General features: G+C 41.9%; 1 protein-coding gene across 1 annotated transcript in view; it reads right to left on the bottom strand.

Annotated features, from left to right (window-relative positions):
* Positions 1 to 20,174, bottom strand: part of LOC311270299 (uncharacterized protein) — a 76,133-nt gene extending 55,959 nt beyond the window's left edge. Inside the window, exon 1 of the mRNA XM_084375093.1 lies at positions 19,029 to 20,174. Coding sequence (XP_084231219.1) covers positions 19,029 to 19,160 — 132 coding nt within the window. The 5' untranslated portion in view covers positions 19,161 to 20,174. The remainder of the gene's footprint in view (positions 1 to 19,028) is intronic.
* Positions 20,175 to 21,546: the final 1,372 nt, after the last annotated feature.

Genomic DNA, 21,546 nt, shown 5'->3' with positions numbered 1-21,546 from the left:
CAAGAAAAAAGAAAAAACCAAAAGCCTAGCCTCCTCTTTTATGTAAAATTTAAACAAAATATATATTATTTACACGTAAACCAGTGTGAGTTTACATCAAACCAAGACTCCTCCTCAATTTGGCAAATAAATTCTGATAAATTATTACTTGGATCTCCTACAACACATCTCCTATTATTGTACACAGTTTAACTAATCAGCTTATCAAGCCACTACACAAAAAAGTAAAGGTTAAATCTATGTCATGTTAAAGGCCATATTTCATGTCCTATGAGAGTGAAAATATGCATTTCTAACGTTTTATGTAAATGATATCGAGGGAAATGTTTAGTGTTGTCACACTCTGGTACAACAACTGTGATCAGACTTGTTGTCTGTGTGTTGATTACTCATTACACTTTGCTATAATTCCTGCTAAGGGTGCAAAAGAAGTATATTTAAAAACGAAGGAAGACATTCAACAGAAATCGACATAAATGTGAAGAGCATCCATCACAAGGAAAACCCTTTCAGCAGGGAAAAACCTTCACAGAAATCTGGGGAGGAACCACAGAAGTGGACCTCTCCCTCAGGACGAACAGACACGACGTCACAAAATCTCAATACGCAGATTACAATGACGTCTTTGACACATGTATGATGATCTTTTAAAATTGAAATAACCTACAAAGTACTCTGAGTCTTAATTCTTAAAAATTTCATACATTTTAGTTATGCGAACACATCCGTATTCATCCTGCTGAGAGGAGACATGAATTAACATCATTATCATTAACCAGAGACTTAAAAACACACACGAGCTGCAGTGTTGTCATTATTATTTGTTTGGCAGAACAGGATTGTGTGCGTCCTCCTCCCTCTTTCTTCCTCTTCTTCTCTCTTGCTCTCTTATTTCCTCATTCTCTGCACTTTAATGTGTGCGTGCAGGAATGTGTGTCTGCGTGTGAGGACTTAAGGCTACTGTCGTTACAGTTTACCAATTCAGATAAAACACATGTTGTTTGTTTGTCTTTATTTTCGAGGCAGAAACAGAAAACAGTCTCAAAGCTGCACCCTAACATTGAGCCCTCGTGTGTTATAGCACATTAAAGATAATATTTGGGTGTTTTTTTAATCAATTTGAGCAGATTTTGGGGGCAATCATTGGGCTGGAAACCATCAAACCAATCCTGCAAGGAGTTTTTTCTGCAGCTCTGCGTACCTGAATTGCGATAACACGAAGAAATGGTAATGCCAGGTGTAGAAAAGGTTTCCGGATACACATCTAGAGATCTACAGATACATAATCCTGGTTTGAATTCTCCGTGGTGTGAGGGTGAACACTTGGACTCCTAGATGTACAAGTGTGTGTGTGTGTGTGTGTGTGTGTGTGTGTGTGTGTGTGTGTGTCCGTCCCTCGGGCTGTCATGACCAGATGTGTCCCTTTTGCCCATCATTTTATGCACCACTGCTCCTTAGACTTCATCAAGCACACACACATTCACACACACACACTGACACACACACAGAGGTGTTGCCAGTACACACACATCCTTTAGATACTTCTTTACTCTTCTTTACTCAAGTAAAAGTAATAGAGTACAGGCTCTGGAATGTACTCAAAGTGTAAAAAGTAAAGCAAAGTAACTAAGTATCCCTCTGAAGGACATTTCTACCGGCCATTTCTGGTAAAAAGCTAACTGACGCTGTTCCTGAACGCACCACAGAGATAGTTGATTGTTGAGTCCCTTCACAGAGACACATTTTGGGTCGGTGAAGCGTCCCGAGCAGCAACAAAGTGACAAAATAAGAAAATCTCTCCAGATGCGACATTAACACGCCTTTACTCCCCATTCCAGTCTCCCTCTCTGTCCGTTTCCCTCTTCTCACGTCTTTTTTACGTTGTCTCGTCTTGCTGCGTCTGCCTTGAAATCAGTCTTGTGACATCGGGACTCGATAATTCCCCCTCGGATGCATTAAAACTAAAGTAACAAGCCTGTTTTGAAAATGTAGGAAGTAGAAAGTACAGATATTTGTGTTCAGATGTAGGGAGGAACAGTCAAAAAAATAAATACTCAAGTATTTGTACTGTCAACAAAACCTTTTTAAAAAGTGTCCCAGGATGTTTTTACGAAGGTGACGAAGACATCCTCCGACTCAAACTCTTTTTTAAAAAAAAGTAATTAGTCGACAGGGTGTTATTATCAACAAGCTTATCAAAAGTCTATCAGTTTTTATTCATGGATTCAGTTTCAGATTTTAGGGCCTAATCAGAAATTACTGCAGTCGTTCCAGCTTGATAACCAGTTTCTACTTCATTTTATTTTACTGTGGCGGCGGCGGTGGCGATGGCGGCGGCGGCGGCGTCTCTTCCTGACCTCCAGGTGTCTTTAGTCTGAATCGTTCCCTCGAGTATCGACAAAAAAATGTTTAAGGATTTATCTCATTTTCCTGTGGCTGAGAGGACACGAGGTTCACACAATGACAGGAGTGAATACTGTTCACGCACACACACAGACACACACACACCGCCTCGCTTTATCTCTCTCTGTATCTCACACACACACACAAACACACACACACACTGCAGAGTCGCCTCCAGCCAAGCGTGTCTTATTGGCCTTCTGTTTGACTTCCTATTCGGCTCAGTGTGTGTGTGTGTGCGTGTGTTGCTCAGTGTGAGGGTGTGATAGATCCAGATGGAGATGGGTTTATAATCACGGGACAGTTGTTGTTTTTATTATTATTTTATCGTTGTTTTTACTGCTCACTAAACTGGAATGAAGAGCGGCGAGGAGACGATGAGAGCGCCGATGAATGAGAGGGAAGGAAATACAAACAAATAGAGAGTAAGGTTGCAAACAAAGACAAATAAATAAAGAGAAGGACCACTGATGAAGAGGATAAGAGGAGGGAAGTAGAGGAAATGCAAGGTTGCCAATGGTAGAAAAGAAGAGAGAAATAAAGGAGTGGTTCTTCAAAAACAAGGAGAGAAGACAAAGGTTACACTGAGATGAGGAGAGAAAAAGAGGAGCAACAAATGATGACAGAAGGAGGGAAAGAGGAGAAATGAAGACGAAAATACAAAAAGGGATGAGAAGAAGAACAAAACGAGGACGTGGATGCAGAAATAAAACAAAATGACAAGTAACAAGCAAGGTTTTAAAAAGGGATTGTTGAGACGAGAAGAAGAGAGGTCAAAAGAAACAAAGAGGAGAGAGAGGGGTGAAAATGGGAGATAAAGGACGAGGAGGAAGAAGAAGGAGGACAGGTAGAAAGCAAAGGTACTGATGTGTCGTTGAAAGGGAGGGAGGAGACGAGAGATCAGAGGAGAGGAGAGCAGAGGATAAGTACCGATGAAGAGAGGGGAGGAGAGAAATATAAAGGAGGATGAAAAGATCAGGTGACACCAAGAAAAACAAGAGGGGAGAGGAGAGGAAAGGAAAGGAAAGGAAAGGAAAGAAAAAGGAAAGGAAAGGAAAGGAAAGGAAAGGAGTGATGGCAACATGGTGGCAAATATCATGTTGAGAGAAAAAAGAGGAGAAATAATAGCGAGGAAAAGGTGAGACGGGAGGGAGAAAAACAGGAGAGGAGCAACAAATAAGGACGAGATGTGACGACAGGGGAGAGGAGAAGTGACAGTTGGAGGAAAAATGAGGAGAAAGCAGAGCAGCTGACGTCCTGCTGAGAGGAGGAAACAGGAGGGAGGAGGAGAAAATGAAAGCAGCGACAGATAAGAGGAGATTAAGATGTGATGCTTTGTTTTAGATTTAAGTACACAAAGCAGTTAAATCAGCTCCACCTCAGTATACACATGTTAATGCTTCAATAATAACGACTCGGATACTTTTACTTCTGATACTTTGAGTCTATTTTGCTGATAATAATAATAATAATAATAGTGTACTGGTGCTGAAACAAGTCAGGGACAAAATCACTCTGTAATACATCTTCTTTGTGGCCTCCATGTTGTTTCCTCCATGATGATCTACCAGCTCGTGAACACACCACAGAAGGAAGAAGGACCTCCACTGAGTGCATTGTGTATTTTCCTTCCTAACATCTCCTGTCGTTTCACTTCCTTGATCATCCACACCTGCTGCCAATCACTCACCTGCTCCTGCTCCTCCAATCAGCCAGCCCTCCTATATCTCCTCCACTGGTTTCATCCTCATCTGTTCATCACTTCACAACATTTTTCCTCTTGTTAGTCTTTATAGTTTTGGGGATTTTTGCCCGCTCTCTGCCTGGTGTTGTTTGCTTCTGCCGGACGGACCTCCTGACGTTTCCCCTCTGAACTTCACCTCGTGTCCTGCCGTGTTTTCTCTGAGTTTGATCGGCTCAGAAGCGCCACATTATCAGAGATACATCTCACAGTCGTCGTGTTTCTCTCGAGTCGATGAGTCAAGCGCACGAGACGTGAGGTTCTCGAGGCCGCGGACAAACAACCATTTGTTTTTGGAGGACTGGTCGAGTAGAAACGTCTCGTCGAGTGCGGCCGACAGAAGCAAGAAAGAAGGAGTGAAAATTGCAAAATGTTAAGAGGAGGGCAGCTCTCTCTTCTTTCAGACGAGAGCAGATGAAAAGAGAAGTGGAGGACAAAAACTTCTCCGTTAAAAAAAACAAAACAAAAACTCATCTCTGAGCTTTTATTTCTTACTTTTTCTCCATCTGCTTCCATTTCCTCTGTCACTCTCTCTCTCTCTCTCGCCGTCCCTCCCACCACATTCGCAGGGTTCATCTAAGTCGCGTTGACGCCCACTCACCTCCAACATGCTACCTCAGTTTCCATGGTAATCGAGTAGCGACCGCGCTACATAAATATATACTTTATAACATTCAGCACTCCACAACTCATTAAGAACATCTTCGGATGAAAAATTAAACCTCTCAGGGTGTTGTTCCTCTTAAAGGGGCCACGCGGCAGGAAAAAAGAAATACAGGGCTTTTGTGCTTCTGTAATTCCTGCGAGTGTTTGAGCTTCATGAACCTGTGAGGTCGGCGGCGGCGTGCAGCAGCGAGGAGCTGCTCCGCCGAGCGTGACACGATGGTAAATGTGACCCCGGGGGGGATATTTCACAAGAACAAGAAAACGTTTTCTACTTCTTGACTCATGAGAGAGAGTCAGAACAAAGCTTATTTGGGTTTAACCGCTCCGGCACAGAATCGCTCCTCCACTCAGCTGTCTGTGAAGCAGCCTGAGTGTGTTTGTGCTTGTTTTCTGATGTTTTTTCAAGTATGAAAGCACTGAAAAAGTTTCAGATGACAAAGGTGATTGTAGTAAAACATAAAGTAGCTGACATGATGAGTGACCAACACCTTCGTCTCCTCGCCTGCATCCGCTCCACCAGCATCCCGTATTAATGTTTTTATTGATTTTCCCGAGAAGTCTTTACTCATAAAAGGATCCTCTAAATAGATTAACATTTAACTCATCCTCATTTCTCAGCTCGAATATAGAACCGAACAAAGAGACGAAGTCTGTTTTCACACACACTTCTTCATCCTGGTTGAATAATTCACACTGAAGCTCGACACTCTGGAGTCTCGAGGTTCAGACCTCATTAAGGACGTGATTCATCTTCAACACTACATGCTCACTTTTGACTAACAGACCGTTAAATTTAAGGAATAAAAGTTGTGTTTTCACACTTTTTACAAACAATTTAGCTTCTTTTTGTTCCTCCTTGCCTTTTTATAAACATGTTTTTTGGGGTCGACATCAAATGCAGCACGTACGTTTGTCGCTGTAGTTACGCCTCTAACGTCGCTTCCTGACGCGATGGAGTAAAGAGCAATAACAGTCAGAGTCGGAGAGGTTGGACGGGTCACACACTTGTCTTTTCCCCTCTCAGGAGATCAGAGTCTGTGCCCTTAAAGAGTCAAGGGGCCCTATTTAAATCATCTATAGTGCTTTTGCTAGTTAACGGTGGATAATCTGGGCGCAGAGGGGTTGTGTTTAGACTCTGAGGTCGTCATGGGCGTGTTGTAGGTGTAACGTAAATTAGACCAATCAGGGTGTCGTCTCCCGTTCCCTTTAAAGGTGCACTATGTCGTTTTGGGGAAGACATTTTTCTCTCTTTGTTTTCATGACTAAATAAACAAATTGACCTTAAAGGACAACACAGTTTCATATTGTTTATATGTGGCGGACCCTGCCACCTTTCTAGCTTCAAACAGTGCTGTATGGACCTTATTTTCCTCTGAGCTTGTTTATTCACTTAAGGATTGTATTATTGTATTATTAACTCATTAATATTGTAAATATAAACATTATAAGACTTCTCCTTAAACTACATAGTGCTCCTTTAAAAGCCAGGTGCCCCTTTCTCTGACCACACCTCAGTTCAGGACCAACATGCCCAGAGACACACAGGTGAAAATGTGAAAATGACAACTAGCAGTGACACTTGTGCTGCGACAGGCGTAACAAACAAGATCTTTTCCCGCCACATTAGAAGAGGTAGGTGTGAGATTTTTGCAGTGATCCCTCTGATGTGGTTGTAGACTTGTAACAGGAGAGGCAGGATGTTTTACAGTTTAACAATAAACTAAATGAACTGAAACAACAACCTTCAATAGAAATGTAATAATTATAAATCACCCCGAGCGTCGTCTTCTGCATTAATCTTTACAACAGTCACGTTGATGCCAGTTGGGCTCTAATTCATACACATATAAACATTTTCTTTCTGTACTTTGGATGATTACATGGACATCTACTGCTGCACTGGGTGATCAAATTAAAAATGTCTGTACAAACAAAGAGAAGCCGTCATTATTCTGTGAGCGTTTAAAAAAACAACAAATGTCTCAGCAGTCGTCTCATTGTCGAAGCGTCTTGGGAGTTCGACGTATGCAGAGAGTCTCTGGTATCAGAGGAAAACGGCATGAAGATTTCATGAAGCATGATACGAAAACATGTTTTTCCAAAGTTGAACTGCCACAAATCAGCTCAGTACGTCTGGTTGAGCTGACTGAGGAACTGAAACATGGCTTTTTTTTATCTCTAGCTGAGATAAAACATGTAAAAAGTCATTTTAAATTCTTGAGTATGTTGTTTTTTTTAATAAATAGGACATAACTGTAAAGAGATGTATGTGAGGGTGTGTTCAGGTTCAGGTGCTGAGAGAAGCACACAGTTTCTGACCTGTCACCCCCCCGCCTGCCTGCTTTCATCAGCCTGGACTTGTGGTTTATTTTTAGCCGGAAGGAAACAATTTACCTCACAGTTGTACGTTTGTTGAGCTGTATTGAGAGTCGAGGTCCCTCAGAGGCTTTTTCGATGAAGAGAATAGTCACTATAAAACCTGCTTTAGCTGTTCAGTACCTACATTTAATCAGATAGTAAGATATACAGCATCTTCTGGACATGATTACAAAACAATCAATCACATTTAACAGGTGATTCAGCAATAAAAACTAAAACATCACTGTAACCATCCAGGACAATATACACTCCATCCTTTTATTTCTTTCCCCTTTTTGGTTATTTTTACTCTTTCTCTAATTATTATGCTTTATCATACACCAGACCTTTTAGCACGGCATCAAGAGGAATCCTTAATCTTTGAGTCGCTCGCTGAATCCTGATCGGCTGACCTCACTAAACAACACTTAAAAGCTTCCCAACGAGCCCATTTGTTAGCATTTAAACCGCCACACCCCCCCGAAACACTTTAAATCAGAGGAACTGATTCACAGCCGCGACACAGTGAAGACTGAGAGTCGCATACTAACGCACCCGCCTACTACGTACTCAATCAGTATACACTGCATAGTACCTACTTAATGAACCATTAAGTGTGCCATTAACTGCAGGCCGCTCACAACCGAGGGTCACTCGAGCGAAACGCCTTCCGCGCATCACACGACCGTATCGATCACATTACAGCCTCGAGATGTTATACTTCCTCAGGTTATTTTAAGGCAAGTTAAAGGAAAGGGGGGAAGAAACCTGTTAAATTCAAAGTATTAAAACGTCTAGATGAACGATTTCCTGCTGATACATCAGATCAGAAAAGACTTGCATGTTTCGGTTTGTGTATGTTGTTGTTTAATGAGCAGAACCTGTTGATATCTGAAGATCTGCACTGAAAGACTCACAGAATAAGATCTGAGCAAACTAAACGATTCTGGACGTCTGAGAGTCCGTTTGAAAGCATCGACCAGATATTTGAGCTTTTTTAAACTTCATCACGTCCCAGTGCACAAAAAAACAACGTGTTGGTTCGGCCAAGTAATCAGACTGTGTCGGAAATTCACACACACTTCCACGCACACACACACACACACACACACACACACACACACACACACACACACTCACAAACACTGCTATGTCACGCAAACACACCCATGTGTGGAGAAGAAGATACATGCGCATGCACACACACACACACACGCACACACACACACACACACTTGCACTCTAACTCTCCCTTTGGAGCAGATGGCTCCACAGTCATAGCTGATGTTTCACACATCAATGAAGCACACCATGTACTCACAACTACTGAATACACACACACACTCCCTCTCACACACACACACACACACGCACACACACACTCCCTCACACACACACACACTCGTGCCATGCAAGCCAAAACTTCTAAACACACACATGCCTGCATACGCACACATGCGTAACTGCTCGAACCCAGACGGACCAACTGCCTCACTCACAACTGTTAAAACACACACACACACACACACACACACACACACACACACAGTGATGCACACGCACACACACGTGCATGCACACGTGCATGCACAGTGACTTAGTGATTCATACACACATGCACAAATGCACACGCATGCACAGTGTCCTCATCAGTGCTAATTTATGGAGTGAGGAGCCATGTTGTTGGCAAGCTCAGACCTCAACACGCACACACTCACACACACACACACACACACACACACACGCACACACACACTAACAGCTGAGAGGCAGTAGGTTATAGTGTTGTATTATCATGGGTGTTGTTAGGCCTCTTGTCAGATAGCCGATAGCACCGAGAGAGAACATAGCTGAAGGACATTATAGCTGTTAGAAGACGGTCTGTGGTTTTAATTGAAAACACTCGACACTCAACACAAACGTCTGATAAAGAAAATCGACCTGACTCCCGTGAACCACCTGCTTCTTTTACTGCCGGAGTTGAATGTGTGCGAGCTTATACTCTTATTGTTTCATGATAATGTTCACTTTCTGAGTGCACAGTGACAAAAAGTCTCTTTTTCTTCTGCTTCTCGTGTAAAATATTCCCCGGCAGCTTCCCAACAGGTGTGAAATGATATCAAAAGCAAAAAAAAAGGGAAAGAAAGAAATGTGACACTATAGCAGGATTTGTAATAGAGACATATTAAATCCTCTACAATGTGCAAATTATACCCTATCATCATTTTGGAGCCTGACTAAGAAACCACATCCAAATTTCTCAGTCGAAAGCCAGAATCGCAAATCCTGCCCAGTCGCCAGAATAACATGTTGGCAGTTAATGTTTCTGCAAACCACTGATAGGTTCACCTTTGCCGTTTCTACAAAAACATGTCACATCACGTTCACACTGCATGTTTATCACCAGTCTTTCATACTGGGGAGGTGGAGGGGGTGCTGAATTTACACTCGACCACTGTTCAAGACTGGTTTTGTAAGCATGAGACTACTGGATATTTTTAATTTTAAGGGGACCGTGAGACAAATTCCAGCCGTGATTATGGTGAATAAAACGGGTATTATAAGCCAAAGCATGATATTTTCCTAACCAGTTGGTTTTGTGACAGACAGAGCATGAGCACAGTGTTGTTAATGTACAATGCCAACATTTATTCTGGCAAAAACTTCGAACCAGGTCAACCAAATATCGATTTGGGGATTATATTGTATCTCTTCCTCTTGCCAGTTATTGATACCCTGGCAACCAGAGTCACTACTTCACAACATCTCGTGATTTAAACAGCATGCAGTGCTATTTGTACCTGGTTAAGTTGTAACATGAAAGGATGTTTTGCTAGTTAATGTTAGCTAGCTATAAACTGGGGGGAAACAGTTCAGTCAGAGCTTAAATCAGTACTACGTCTTTGACGATCCCTTGTCAGAGGGGGTTCGGCTCTCTTGCATGACAGATGCTTTAGTGATGATTGGATCTTAAGTGCTTATAAATGTCTATGATTGTCAACCAGATTATGCAACATTTTATTTCCTCACTTGGAAAGAAAACACATTTTAACGATGAGCCACATGAACATGCTGCAGACAGCGTGTGTGATAAAGAGCTGAAACCCTTTGCACTTATTTTATACGTTGTTTCATCTCAGTTCGTGTCAAATTCGGTGAAACTCACAACGTAATGCAGCGAATAAAAACACAATTCCTGCACTTAAGACAGATATTGTGCTGCACTGTTTGATGATTCTTGCAGAGGATCGATTACTGCAGAATCGCAGTGATACTTATAATGATTGTCTTTTCACCGGTGATCTCAGCCAATTTGTAAACATATTTTTTTGGGGGGAAAATGATAAAAATACTCTGTGACGTCTGAGACTGTTTGCTGGATTTCACCACGGCCATCTCTCTCAGCCTTTGACTCTCAGAGATTTCCATTTGCAAATGATTAAACATTGCAATAAGCTCTTAAAATGACAATTCTCACCTCCTGAAATTCATCTCTATTACGGATCATTTCCACGACGGAGGGGCTTGTTCAGCCGGGAGCGTTTCCTCGAGAGCAACGTCCCACATCCGGCACAGGAAACGTTCACAAACAAACAAATTGCTCGTAAATATTACTGCAGAGAGAAAATTGAATGCTCAGAAGGAATCTGATGTCAAATCTTATGTGCCAAGTAGGGTGTAGGAAATCAGCGTTATTTAACTTACTGGAATCAATGTTTCTATAGCAACACAACTGATATTGGGAAAAGGTGTGAAATAGTCCCTGACAGCTGGTGGGCTATCATGAATTAATGTCGCCGCGCAGAGTCACTGTGAACTACCTGATTTACAAAAACACACATCCACGAGGAGGAGCAGAGCGCCGGGCTGCGCTCCTTCAATGGTTTTAAACGTTGTTTTAATAAATGAAGACTTCGGACCACCCAGTGTGGGTTTGAGACGAGCTGTGTTGACAGCATGCATAGTAACACAGAGAGACACCGGCACCGTGCCCGAGTATCTCTGGCACATCCCAGCAATTAAGGTACAGAGAGAGAAACATTTGATTCAGGGTGTTAGAAGGACTTCTGTTCCTTTAAAGAGGCGAGAGGAGGTGATATCAGCATGCAGCGTGAGACGTGTTTGCTCTCTGCAGCAGCTAAACGCTCACCTGTCGAACAGCAAAGTGTCAAACATCTCATGGACTGATAATTAAATGTGAAACAGAAGCGATCATGTCGAGTTAGACGTGATAAATCCAGGTGCCGCTCACAGGAAAGAGAAATTCTCTCAGATCACCACAAAAAACACAAGCTGTAGGGAACATACTGTATCTGACACTACTTCCAATATCACTATAATATTATGAAATATTCCTATAAGCAGAAGAAATACTCTCAGCACAAGGTCGAGTGTGATTGGACGCTTCAGATACGACGATGATCTGAGGGTGAGATTATCTCCTCATCTGCTGCTTCCAAGGTCAAGAGTCGACTCTGAAGCTCAGTTTCTTTACAACTAAATTATTTCCTTGTTTTATTTGAACAGCTGCACTTAATAGGCAAACTCTGATCATTATATGTGTGTGTGTATATATTTATATATATATTCTGAAGCTTTATTTATCTTCTCATCATCTGTTTCCAAGGTCAAGAGACAGACAAGACAAACTCTATGTTGTTATCATGTGATATGATCAAAAGCTCCACAACAGCTCGTTCTCTCAAACCAGTTTATGACTTTTATCCCTATTTTATCCATATTTATTTAATTGATTATATACTAACAAGTTCTGTTACTCAACTCCGACCCAACCTTCCCCCAACTGCCAACTGTAAGTAATTAAATAAAATTAATGACAGTTATAACAATTAAAGGATGAATCTAAGAAAATAAAAGAAAACAGGTCAGCAGGTTTAATGTCAAATATTCAATGTTCCTAAATAGGGCCGTCACGATATCAGATTATTTACGATAACGATATTATTGCGATATCAATCTATCAATCAAATCTATATTTAACTTTGTTTACTGTTTGTTTGGGTGAATAAATTACCCTCAAAATACAAGTGTAGGGAGGTGGAGAGAGTCTGAAACCATAACTGTCTAATAAAAGTGTACAAAAAGAACAATTACACTTAATTACTGGTGAAAAGGCAACGAGATGAAGTCGTAAACAAAACATGGACAAGGTCGGATTATTAACAAAATGTGTATTATCAACATGATATCGATATTTAAATGTTTTTATATCACGGTTATCGTAAATATCGCGATATTGTGACACCGCTGCTCCAAAACAAGATGGATTCAGTCATTTTGTCGGAGCCGAGCTCAGAGACAAAGCACGAATGGAGCATTAGTGGATGTTTCTGTTTACATAAGTCACATTTAAATGCCAGAAAAACACATCCCTTATACCATAAGTATATTAAGTCTACACAGCTGTCAATTAAAATATAAACATATGGTATGATACAGTCAATTAGTCAGTCAGAAGCATGAATAAGTCAAAATAAGATGAGCGGGGTTGCCAGGTTGAGTAACAAGTAAATGGCAAATTAGATGTATTTTCTTGTTTAAGGAACATCATCATGTTTTCTATCAGGGTAATATCTTCATTTATATTCTCCTTCATGTTTTATAATAACTTATATGGACTATGGCGAGTCCATTCTGTCTAGATGCTCTGCAGGTAACAGGATCAGTAAGCAGATTATATTCATACCAGACTCATATCAGGATCAAAGCACCCAGTTTGGACCAGCGCAAATGGGAGAACACACACTGAGTGGCTCTACTGGTCATTATCGGCACTTAGCACATGAGGTAAAGCCTCGGCGACAGTGAAAAACTGGAGTCCGGGGCGTCTCAGCGAGGTGTTGAGCCACAACCACAACGTTATTTTCATCCCTCCCATCATCAAACATGCCTGCAGGGTGTTATCATGCACGGTGTCACAGAGCATGATAGGTGTGATGTTGATAACTAAATGTAATCATGATGTAATACACATGTGTATATCTGTCTCTCTCTCTCCACTGATTTACTCACATCTTTCTTTTCTACTTCGTCTCCCAGCTGCGTGTTGGTATTTATAACGTGGACGAGCGTGAGGTCGGCTGACGGTTCAGAGGCAGCGTTGGCAACAGAGCAAGTTAAAGCAACAACATGTTTTAAATAAAGTGAACAATGTTGTTTTCCATTCAGTTTGAACATGTATTACCAAACTCTCGTCGCTCGAGTGCCTTTAAATGACATGAGAGTCAACTTTCTTTGCTAAATCTTACATTGTTGTGAGAGTCAATAATTTATTTGGCACCTGCGCCTTAAAAAAAGTTCATTCAACCTCCGTGAAAAACAAGCTGGATGTCATTAAAAATTGAAAGTGTGTCCCTCCCACACACACAACTAACAGCATGTTCAGTGCCACAGTACAAGCGTGAGGTAATGCTTCTCACATCAATCTCCACTCAGACTACAGACTGGGTTTAGGAAAAGCTTCGAGAATCTGGGAAACAATGGCCGTCTGAAGCGGAAAGAAAGTCATTTATATTATCTGTAGATAAGGAGGTTTATTAAAGGTTTATTTTAGTCATGACTGATAAATAATGAACACATCTTGGCGTAATCATGGGATTTAACTTGAGTCATTAGAGTTAAAAGGAAGCTGTCGACACTCATCCGTCCCACTGATCTCCACACACTCGCTCACTTTACACTCTTTTGGCTTCAAACTCCGCCGCCTATTTCTGCTCGTGTCTTCTCTAATGCAATCCTTTTGTGCGTTCGCAAAAAAAAAAACCCCAAACATATCTCCTTCATTTTTCCGCGCGCCGAGCATGTTATTTGAATTTTTAAGACATGATCGTTTCATGCAATTTCATCAGAAACCCGCCTGCCGCTGTAGAAGTCGGAGATAAAATTAACTTGGGAAACATGAGGATCCGAGGTGACTGGTGATAGTCATGTGTGGTTGTTCGCCCAATTAAATCTCTTGATATAGCTTTTCTATTCCTGGATTAGGTGACGAACAGAGTTGAACGGGTGCCTTTGAAATGCCGCCGGTTTTCTCGTGGTGGTAATTAAAGAACGTTTATTTATGGTTTTGTGTTAGCGGGATAAACTTTACCTTATGTTTTCTGAGTTTGATGACATTTTATCACGTCTGGAAACTCGCACTCGTTAAAAAAGATGCCGTAACAGCTTCATTAGCTCCTCATCTTTTCCAGCGAAGCACAATAATGAATATGTTTGAAGAGGAGTAAGTGAGCGTCTATTTTTAACTCTAACAAAGAGAAGAAAGATTGTTTGAGTCAGTTCTTTCAGCGAACAACCACGTTTGTTTACGCTCACACGACCGAGACGTCTTTCAGCTTGAGTAATTCAGACTTATGTCCGACCACGGGAGGAGAAAGTGTGATGTTTTGAGGTCAGCGTCGTTGTTGGTCAACAAAATATCAGACTTTAATCCAGACTACCGCTTCCAGTGTCCTGTTTCCTGGAGGCAGCAGTGTTGGACAAGTTATCTTAAATATTTAATTAGTCACTCATTAAATATTGGAGCTGTTTTTTTTTGTCTTTCTGAGCAGCAACGTCTTTTTTTCAATCGTTCCCAATGAGGAGCACCCAACGTCTGTTTCAGAGCGTTTTATTGTACTTCTCGATGAATATCTCCAAAGTTTCCAGTAAGCAGCGTGGGTCGTCACCGTCGCTGTTTTTCAGGCAAACCATAAATTAGATGACGCAGGACACGCCACCCTGATAACCAAGAAAATTGACTTTAATCTTGTTCTAGCTGCGTCTGTTGATCCTGAGATAAACCCATTTGTGAGAGCAGAACGTCTGAACACTGGATGTTTTCTTGTAAGCGTTTTTGTCACCCTATGCATTGTAAGTGCATTGTTAGCTGTATAGTCAAGCCTCTGTTACAGCAGCGTTAGCTCATTTCAATCAAAGCCAAAGCATTTTTTTTGTCTCACTGCACGAGCGCACTTTAAAGCTAGAGAGAAAGGTTATGTTGACTCCTTTGAAACTCATTTACAGTCCAGCTACGTCACAAAAAAGCCTTTAAACTAATACTCAGATGTCACAGTTTCATCTTTTAGAAAGAGAAGACAAAACGAAAAAACTAATTTGCTTCAATCAATCGATCAATTAGCCACTGCTGAGCCTTTTATTTAGAAACTGATTAAAGTGAGCAAGCCTGCTGACTAACAATTCACCTGTAAGTGAGACAGAGGGATTGATGTGGGATGACGTCACCTGTGGTTTGTTGACTGCCATTTTGGTCGCCGCCATCTTGTTTTTTTGGAGCCATGAGTGACCATCGTTATACAAGAGGGCGGAGCTGTGGAGGATATCCTGATCGGATCTGACTGAGGACCCGAGGACACGACGTGGTAGCTACTAAAACACGGCCGCTTTATCGTCTAAGTGGGACCATAATTTACAAAATGTAAATCACGCTGTGTTGAAGAAGACGTGAAACTCCTTTATAAATGTTTAATTAGGTCATAAATCGACCTTTTTTAAACCCACCGGGTCGCCCCCTGCTGGCCATTAGACAGAATTCAGGTTAAACACTTCCCATGAAACCTTCGGTCTCTGGGCCGACGTAACAAGTCTCAGACCAGTGAACACAGCGAGAGATCAAACTGGTATCGACCCAGTAAGCAAGCAGACGCCCAAAACAGCAAAATGATGTTACTGCTGAAATTACTCACCACTGAAAAGCATCACTGATGCTTCACTGCCCGACACTTAACGACCCTAATCTTTTAAAGACGTCACATTAATGGACTGGTTTTCATCGTATCCATGCGAACAGAGGTCCTCTTTCTTCACACAAGTACTAAAACCCAAACCGTGATCTTCTCCACACCTTAGTTGTGTATTTTTTTTGTGCTTAAACACCTCCAAAACCTCACTCACAGCGGTGTCAGGTCAGGAAAACAGTTTTATCTTGTAAGTAGTGATTTGTAGAGGATTTGGAGGCGACTCGCTGAGGTCATGAGAAGTGTTGCAAACAAATTCGATCCAAAAAAAAAAGAAAAAAGCTTTTATTTTGAGGAATACAGATGATGTTATGTTGCTGATGCGGGTGTCAGAGCAGAAACAGCTTCTCTCCGTCTGCCTCGTGGAGTTTATTTTTCCCCAATTTAAGCTACAAATTAGACTCCCACCGGCTCGCAGAAGTGACCGCACACTCAGTCCATAAAAATATGATCAAGGATCTTTTATTAACGCTGATAAGGGCCTCGTGTTTCACTCAGACGCAGCGTGCCAAAGGCTGCTTTCTTATTTTTCCGACTACATCTTCATCTTGCCGTTGTCAGCACCTCTGGCTCTGCACTACAAGATCACAATATGAGATTTGTTGACCTTTTTCTCACTTCTGCTGCAATCTAGCTTTGTGATTTAGCTCATTAGTTTTCATTTTAAAGCCACAAATACCAGTAATATATCACGTATATTCACGTGAAAGGGTTGAGCATCTGTATGTTGAGCTTTTTGCAGCCAAACACAAACGTTACGCCTGCAGAGCACTTGAGAGCTGCTGCAGGCTCGATTGTGTCCCTTCTCAGTTAATTGCAGGCTAAGTCAGATGTATTGTTGATTTATTGCAGGCCAGTCCCTCACACAGACTTATAGCCCCCGTCACTCCACTGTGACGTGTCCACATAGTTCATGATTTATGACGGTTATTAGAAGTATTGATATAAGTAAAAGTGAAATATGGTGCGACGGTCGTATCACACGAGGCAGAACAAAGACACCAAGCTGTCTGAATTACTGATCGCTGTTTCACCCAACGCTTGTTTTAATTCATTTCTAATGATCGAGACATGACTGTAATGAAACCGTGTTTTAAAGTTGGCAATGTTTCTGCAGATTTTTCCGTTTTATCATGTGACGACTCTGTGGTCATGGTCCGGTTGGGTTTAGGCACGAAATCCACATGGTCAGGGTTTGAAAAACTCAGGTTTTGGATTAAAATACCTGGTTTTGTCGCCACAAACTCAGCAGGAGACGTCCCGACCCCCTCAATAATACTGACCAAGGATTTCAGACAGTAGTTTATACATTATGCAACATGAATAGATGAATAAATACTCATTATATTAAAAAAGTATGATAAAAATAGGAACACAGACTTAGTGAGACAAAATATATGACTATTTTTTATTTTTATCATGTCAATTGTTTTTCTTTTTTCCTATTCTTGGGGGAATTGCTACCCCAAAGTAATAAGTATTATCATATTTATAAATTAAATGTTGGCAATGTTCTTTCTGGAAACCACGGCTACATTGAAACTTTACATTTCTTCACGTTCAATTTTCTGTATTATGTTGTGACAGTGCTAGGGTTTGGAAAACATCATGTTTTAGCCTAAAATACCAGTTTTTTTGTGGGGGGTTTTGCCACAAACACAGCTGTGGATGTCACAACATCAACCACATCCAAGTATGTATCTTGTTTTTTTCTTTTTTTGATGGAAATGCAAACCACTCCTCAGAATAAATGTTAAGTTCTGCAAACCACTGACATGTTAAAACTTTACATCTCTTAAGGTTCAATTTTCTATATTATGTTGTGACAACGTTGTGTTTACGCTCTGGTTAGGTTTAGGCACACAAACCACCTGGTTAGGGTTTGGAGAACATCACGTTTTTGACTCGGTGATGTCCCGAGGTCTTGTCACCACATATACAAAAACATATCAGGTTGTATCACGCTTACAAATGTTGTCAAACTCTGTGGCTGTGGTCACTGGCTCGGCAGCCTTCTTCACCTCCACCTCCTGATATGAACGTCGGGTCATAAACATGTAACGTGGACGTGATATGACAGGACAGACGTATCACTGCCGACATGTCATCCTGGCGACCGGGCCGCTCTGTGATTGTCTGTCGTACGTATTGTCATTTCTTTTAAAAGAGAAGTGGCTCTGTGTGCAGCAGCACTGCCCTCATACAACCTCCTGACGTCTCATCTGATGTCTCTCTTTGAAGCCTGCAGGAATTTTCGGTGCTCGTCCACAAGGACTCGCTTTAATTATGTTCTCCTGTAACGCTCAGCGAAGGAGAATGAGGTACAAGGTTTAGTTGGAGTTTAGACTCTGAGAGAAGAAAGTAAAGAAGGGTCTGAGTCATCTGGTCGGCACGAATCTTCCCACACAGCTTGAGGACAGCACATGGCACGTTGAACTCATTTTTCATTCACATTTTCATAATGGGCTCTTTAATTTGTCACCAAGAATATATTCCAACTGTACTTCATCGGATTATATTTCGAACTCCAAGAGGTGTCGAGCACAGTGAGCATTAACAAAATGTGTCGTCGAGGAGAAGATTAGGTTCAGATCTGGCTCCAAGAAAAAAATGTGCATAAAACTGTGTGAGCGTGTTGATCTGCATGTGTTTGAGAGGAAGTCGTGTCAAACTGGGAATAAATGTAAATGTAAAGAGAGAGAAAAAAAACAAACCCTCCTGACTTCTAACCGACCTCAAACATCGAACACTTAAAAGGAAGAAAAAACAAGAAGCCGAACATGTCGAAGGAGCCGACACGGAGCCAGACGAGCTCTTAGCTTCCTCCATCCCCCCATCTGCATCTCTCTGCCTCCAATACCAAGTCAATTAACCTAATGGAAGTGGCAATTAATTAACTCGGCAAACACAATGATTAAGGACCTGACAATCAAACGGGTGGGAGTGGCTCCAGTAAACGCCGATTTAGAGGTAAACGCTGCACGTGCACTCCGCATTAAACCGGATTAACGTCAATTAAAAAAACACAAGACTCAAAGTCCAAAGTTTTCAAAATAAAAGCACCCCAGTTTAGCTGAAAGCAACACAACACGAGGAGGCCTTACCGTGTTTCTTTGTCCGTTGGCTCCTATTGGTCCCCTGAACACCCCCTTGATGCTCCTCAGCTGTCCGTCACGCAGGTGGGTGGAACTGATCACAATGTAGTAGCACGCCATTGGGTTCGCCCTGTGTTTCATCTACTTAAATATCTTATCTGCAGGGAACAAAAAGTCTCGAAACTGTGCTTCTTCCTCAGCTGCTCGTCTCGTCTCTCCGCCTCTGTTTTTATAAAGTCGAGTTAAGATAAAATGAGAGAGTAAAGGAGGAGAGCAGCTCCCCCCCCAACTGCTCTGATTTATTCTGTCTCTTCTCTAAGTTTTCTGCCGGTGACTCTTTGACTCTGCCTCCTCTCTGCTCATCTTCTCTCTCCCTTTCTAAATATTTCACCCTCTGCTCCTCCTCTCCTCCCACTCTTGTCTTTTTCTCTCTCTCTCTCTCCTTTTATATTCCTAAATTCCCTCCGGATGCCTCTCTCTGTCCCCCTTTAAATATTTCTAAGTCTTTTTCCTCTCCAGATGTTTTGCTCCCATCTTTCATTCATCAATCTTTCCTTGTCATTGACTCCCTCTCCTCTCTCCTCTCTCCTCCTCCTCCTCCTCCTCCTCCTCTTCTCTTTTCTTGCTGAGTCGAAAATTTTCTTCCCCCAAAATCTCAGCCTCTCATTGATCAGCCTCGCAGTTTCCTCTAACTATCTCCCGTCCGCTGCCTCCACTCCAACAATCTCTCCAACCTCCTTTTGTTTTCTCCCTCCCTCTTTTGTCTCTGTATCTCTCTAAGTAGAGAGGAGGGATACTTTTCTCCTCATCTCCTCTTGTCTCCTGTCTTTTGCTTTTTTTTTTTTTTTTTTTTTTGCTCTCTGCCTCCTTGTCAGTGTTGAAGAAGAAGAAGAAGAAGAAGAAGAAGAAGAAGAAGAAGAAGTACTCAGTCTTCTCCTCCCTCTGTCTCTCTCTGGTTCAGAGCCGGCGTGCAGCTTCCTCTCAGATGCTCCTCTCCTCTCCTCTGCTGCGCTGCATGTGTTGGCTCTCCTCCCTCCCTCCACCTCCCTCTCTCTGCTGATCTCTTGCTCTGTGGCCAGCAGAGTGGTTTGCTCCTCAGTTACCCGCGGTTACCATCTGCCCTTTTAACGCATGGAGTGCTGACGCTTGCTCTCTCTCCTCCCTCCCTCTCCATCTCCATCCTCCTCCTCCCTCTCCCTCCCTACATCTCTCTCTCTCTCTCTCTCTCTCTCTCCCAGCCTCTCTTCTCGCTGTCTTTCTTCTCGCTTTAATCATCTCCTTCTCTCCCTCCTTCTCTCTTTTCTCTTCGAGCCAAAGGAGACAAGCTCCACCTACTGGCAAGCTGGAAAACATGCAGAGAGGGGAAGAGGGAGACGCAGCAGGAGGTTTTCTTTAATTCCACCCATGCTGGCTGTGAGAAAGTATATTTTATAAATCAAACGCACGATTAGATGAGAACACAAGCGTGGAGCTGGTGGTGATTTAGAGTTTTTTACTCGAGGGTGCTTCAGCTATGTGGCTCAGATCTGTTATTTCAAAACCCTGCTTCTGGTTCAGGGTCTTTAACTGCACAACAAAAAATAATTAAAATCATAAATACTGACCAAGGTCATGATACGGAGGCTCATTGATGCCAGGAGAAAGAAGGAACACATGAAGAAAATAGAAATGCTTTTGACTCAATCGCCAGAATAAATGTTGCATTTCTGCAAACCACAGATATGTTGTCACTCTACATTTCTTTAGGTTTAGTTTTAGATTTTGTCTCGTCAAAAATCGTGTTTTAGCTGAGTAGAGAGTAGTTTCTGCATTAAGACACATGAATAGACAGATGGATGGTCATTTTATGGAGGCTCATTTATTCAAACCACAGAAATTAACATGTCTGTATGTCGCAACTTTGCTTTTCTTTAGGTTCAATTTTCTATTTTATGTTGTGACAATGCTTTCGGCACAAAGACGACGTTGTTAGCGTAAGAAAAAAGATTATGTTTTGGCATAAAATATATACGGTTTGGTCGCCACAAACACAGGTCGAGATGTCCCGAATTTATTCCTTGGTCGCCACAAACACAGCTCGTGATGTCCCGAGGTCTCGTTAAAAACATCTGTTTTTTGTCGCCACAAAAGCAGCTGGAGTTTCTACCGAGGTCTCCTTGAAAACGTTCAGTGGTGTCACACTTACAAATGTTGAAACGCAACATAAAGGTGGCTCTTTAATGCAACACTATAGTCAAGCTTTTAAAGGAGACCTGTCCTTGTGTATGTAAAAGATCTTGCAAGTTAAAAAAAAGGTCGAACAAGCTCCAGAAAACTCTGCTCCTGAAACGCCTCGTCAGTAGTCTCACCTTTAATTCTGTGACTTTGTGACATCGCACTACATCACCATGTCACACATTTACATAATTAAAGCCAAACGGCTTGTGAAGCATGTAAGAGTTGATTTAGCACAGCTGCTCTGTTGTTGTCAGGAGTGCTGACTCAGGCGTGTGTCAGGTGACCAATCAGAGGAGACTGGGTATTCGGC

This window comes from Pagrus pagrus (assembly GCF_965226575.1).
Source record: "Pagrus pagrus genome assembly, chromosome: 15".
Taxonomy (NCBI): domain Eukaryota; kingdom Metazoa; phylum Chordata; class Actinopteri; order Spariformes; family Sparidae; genus Pagrus; species Pagrus pagrus.
The sequence above is the reverse complement of the archived record's forward strand: the minus strand, read 5'-3'. Positions and strand labels throughout refer to the sequence as shown.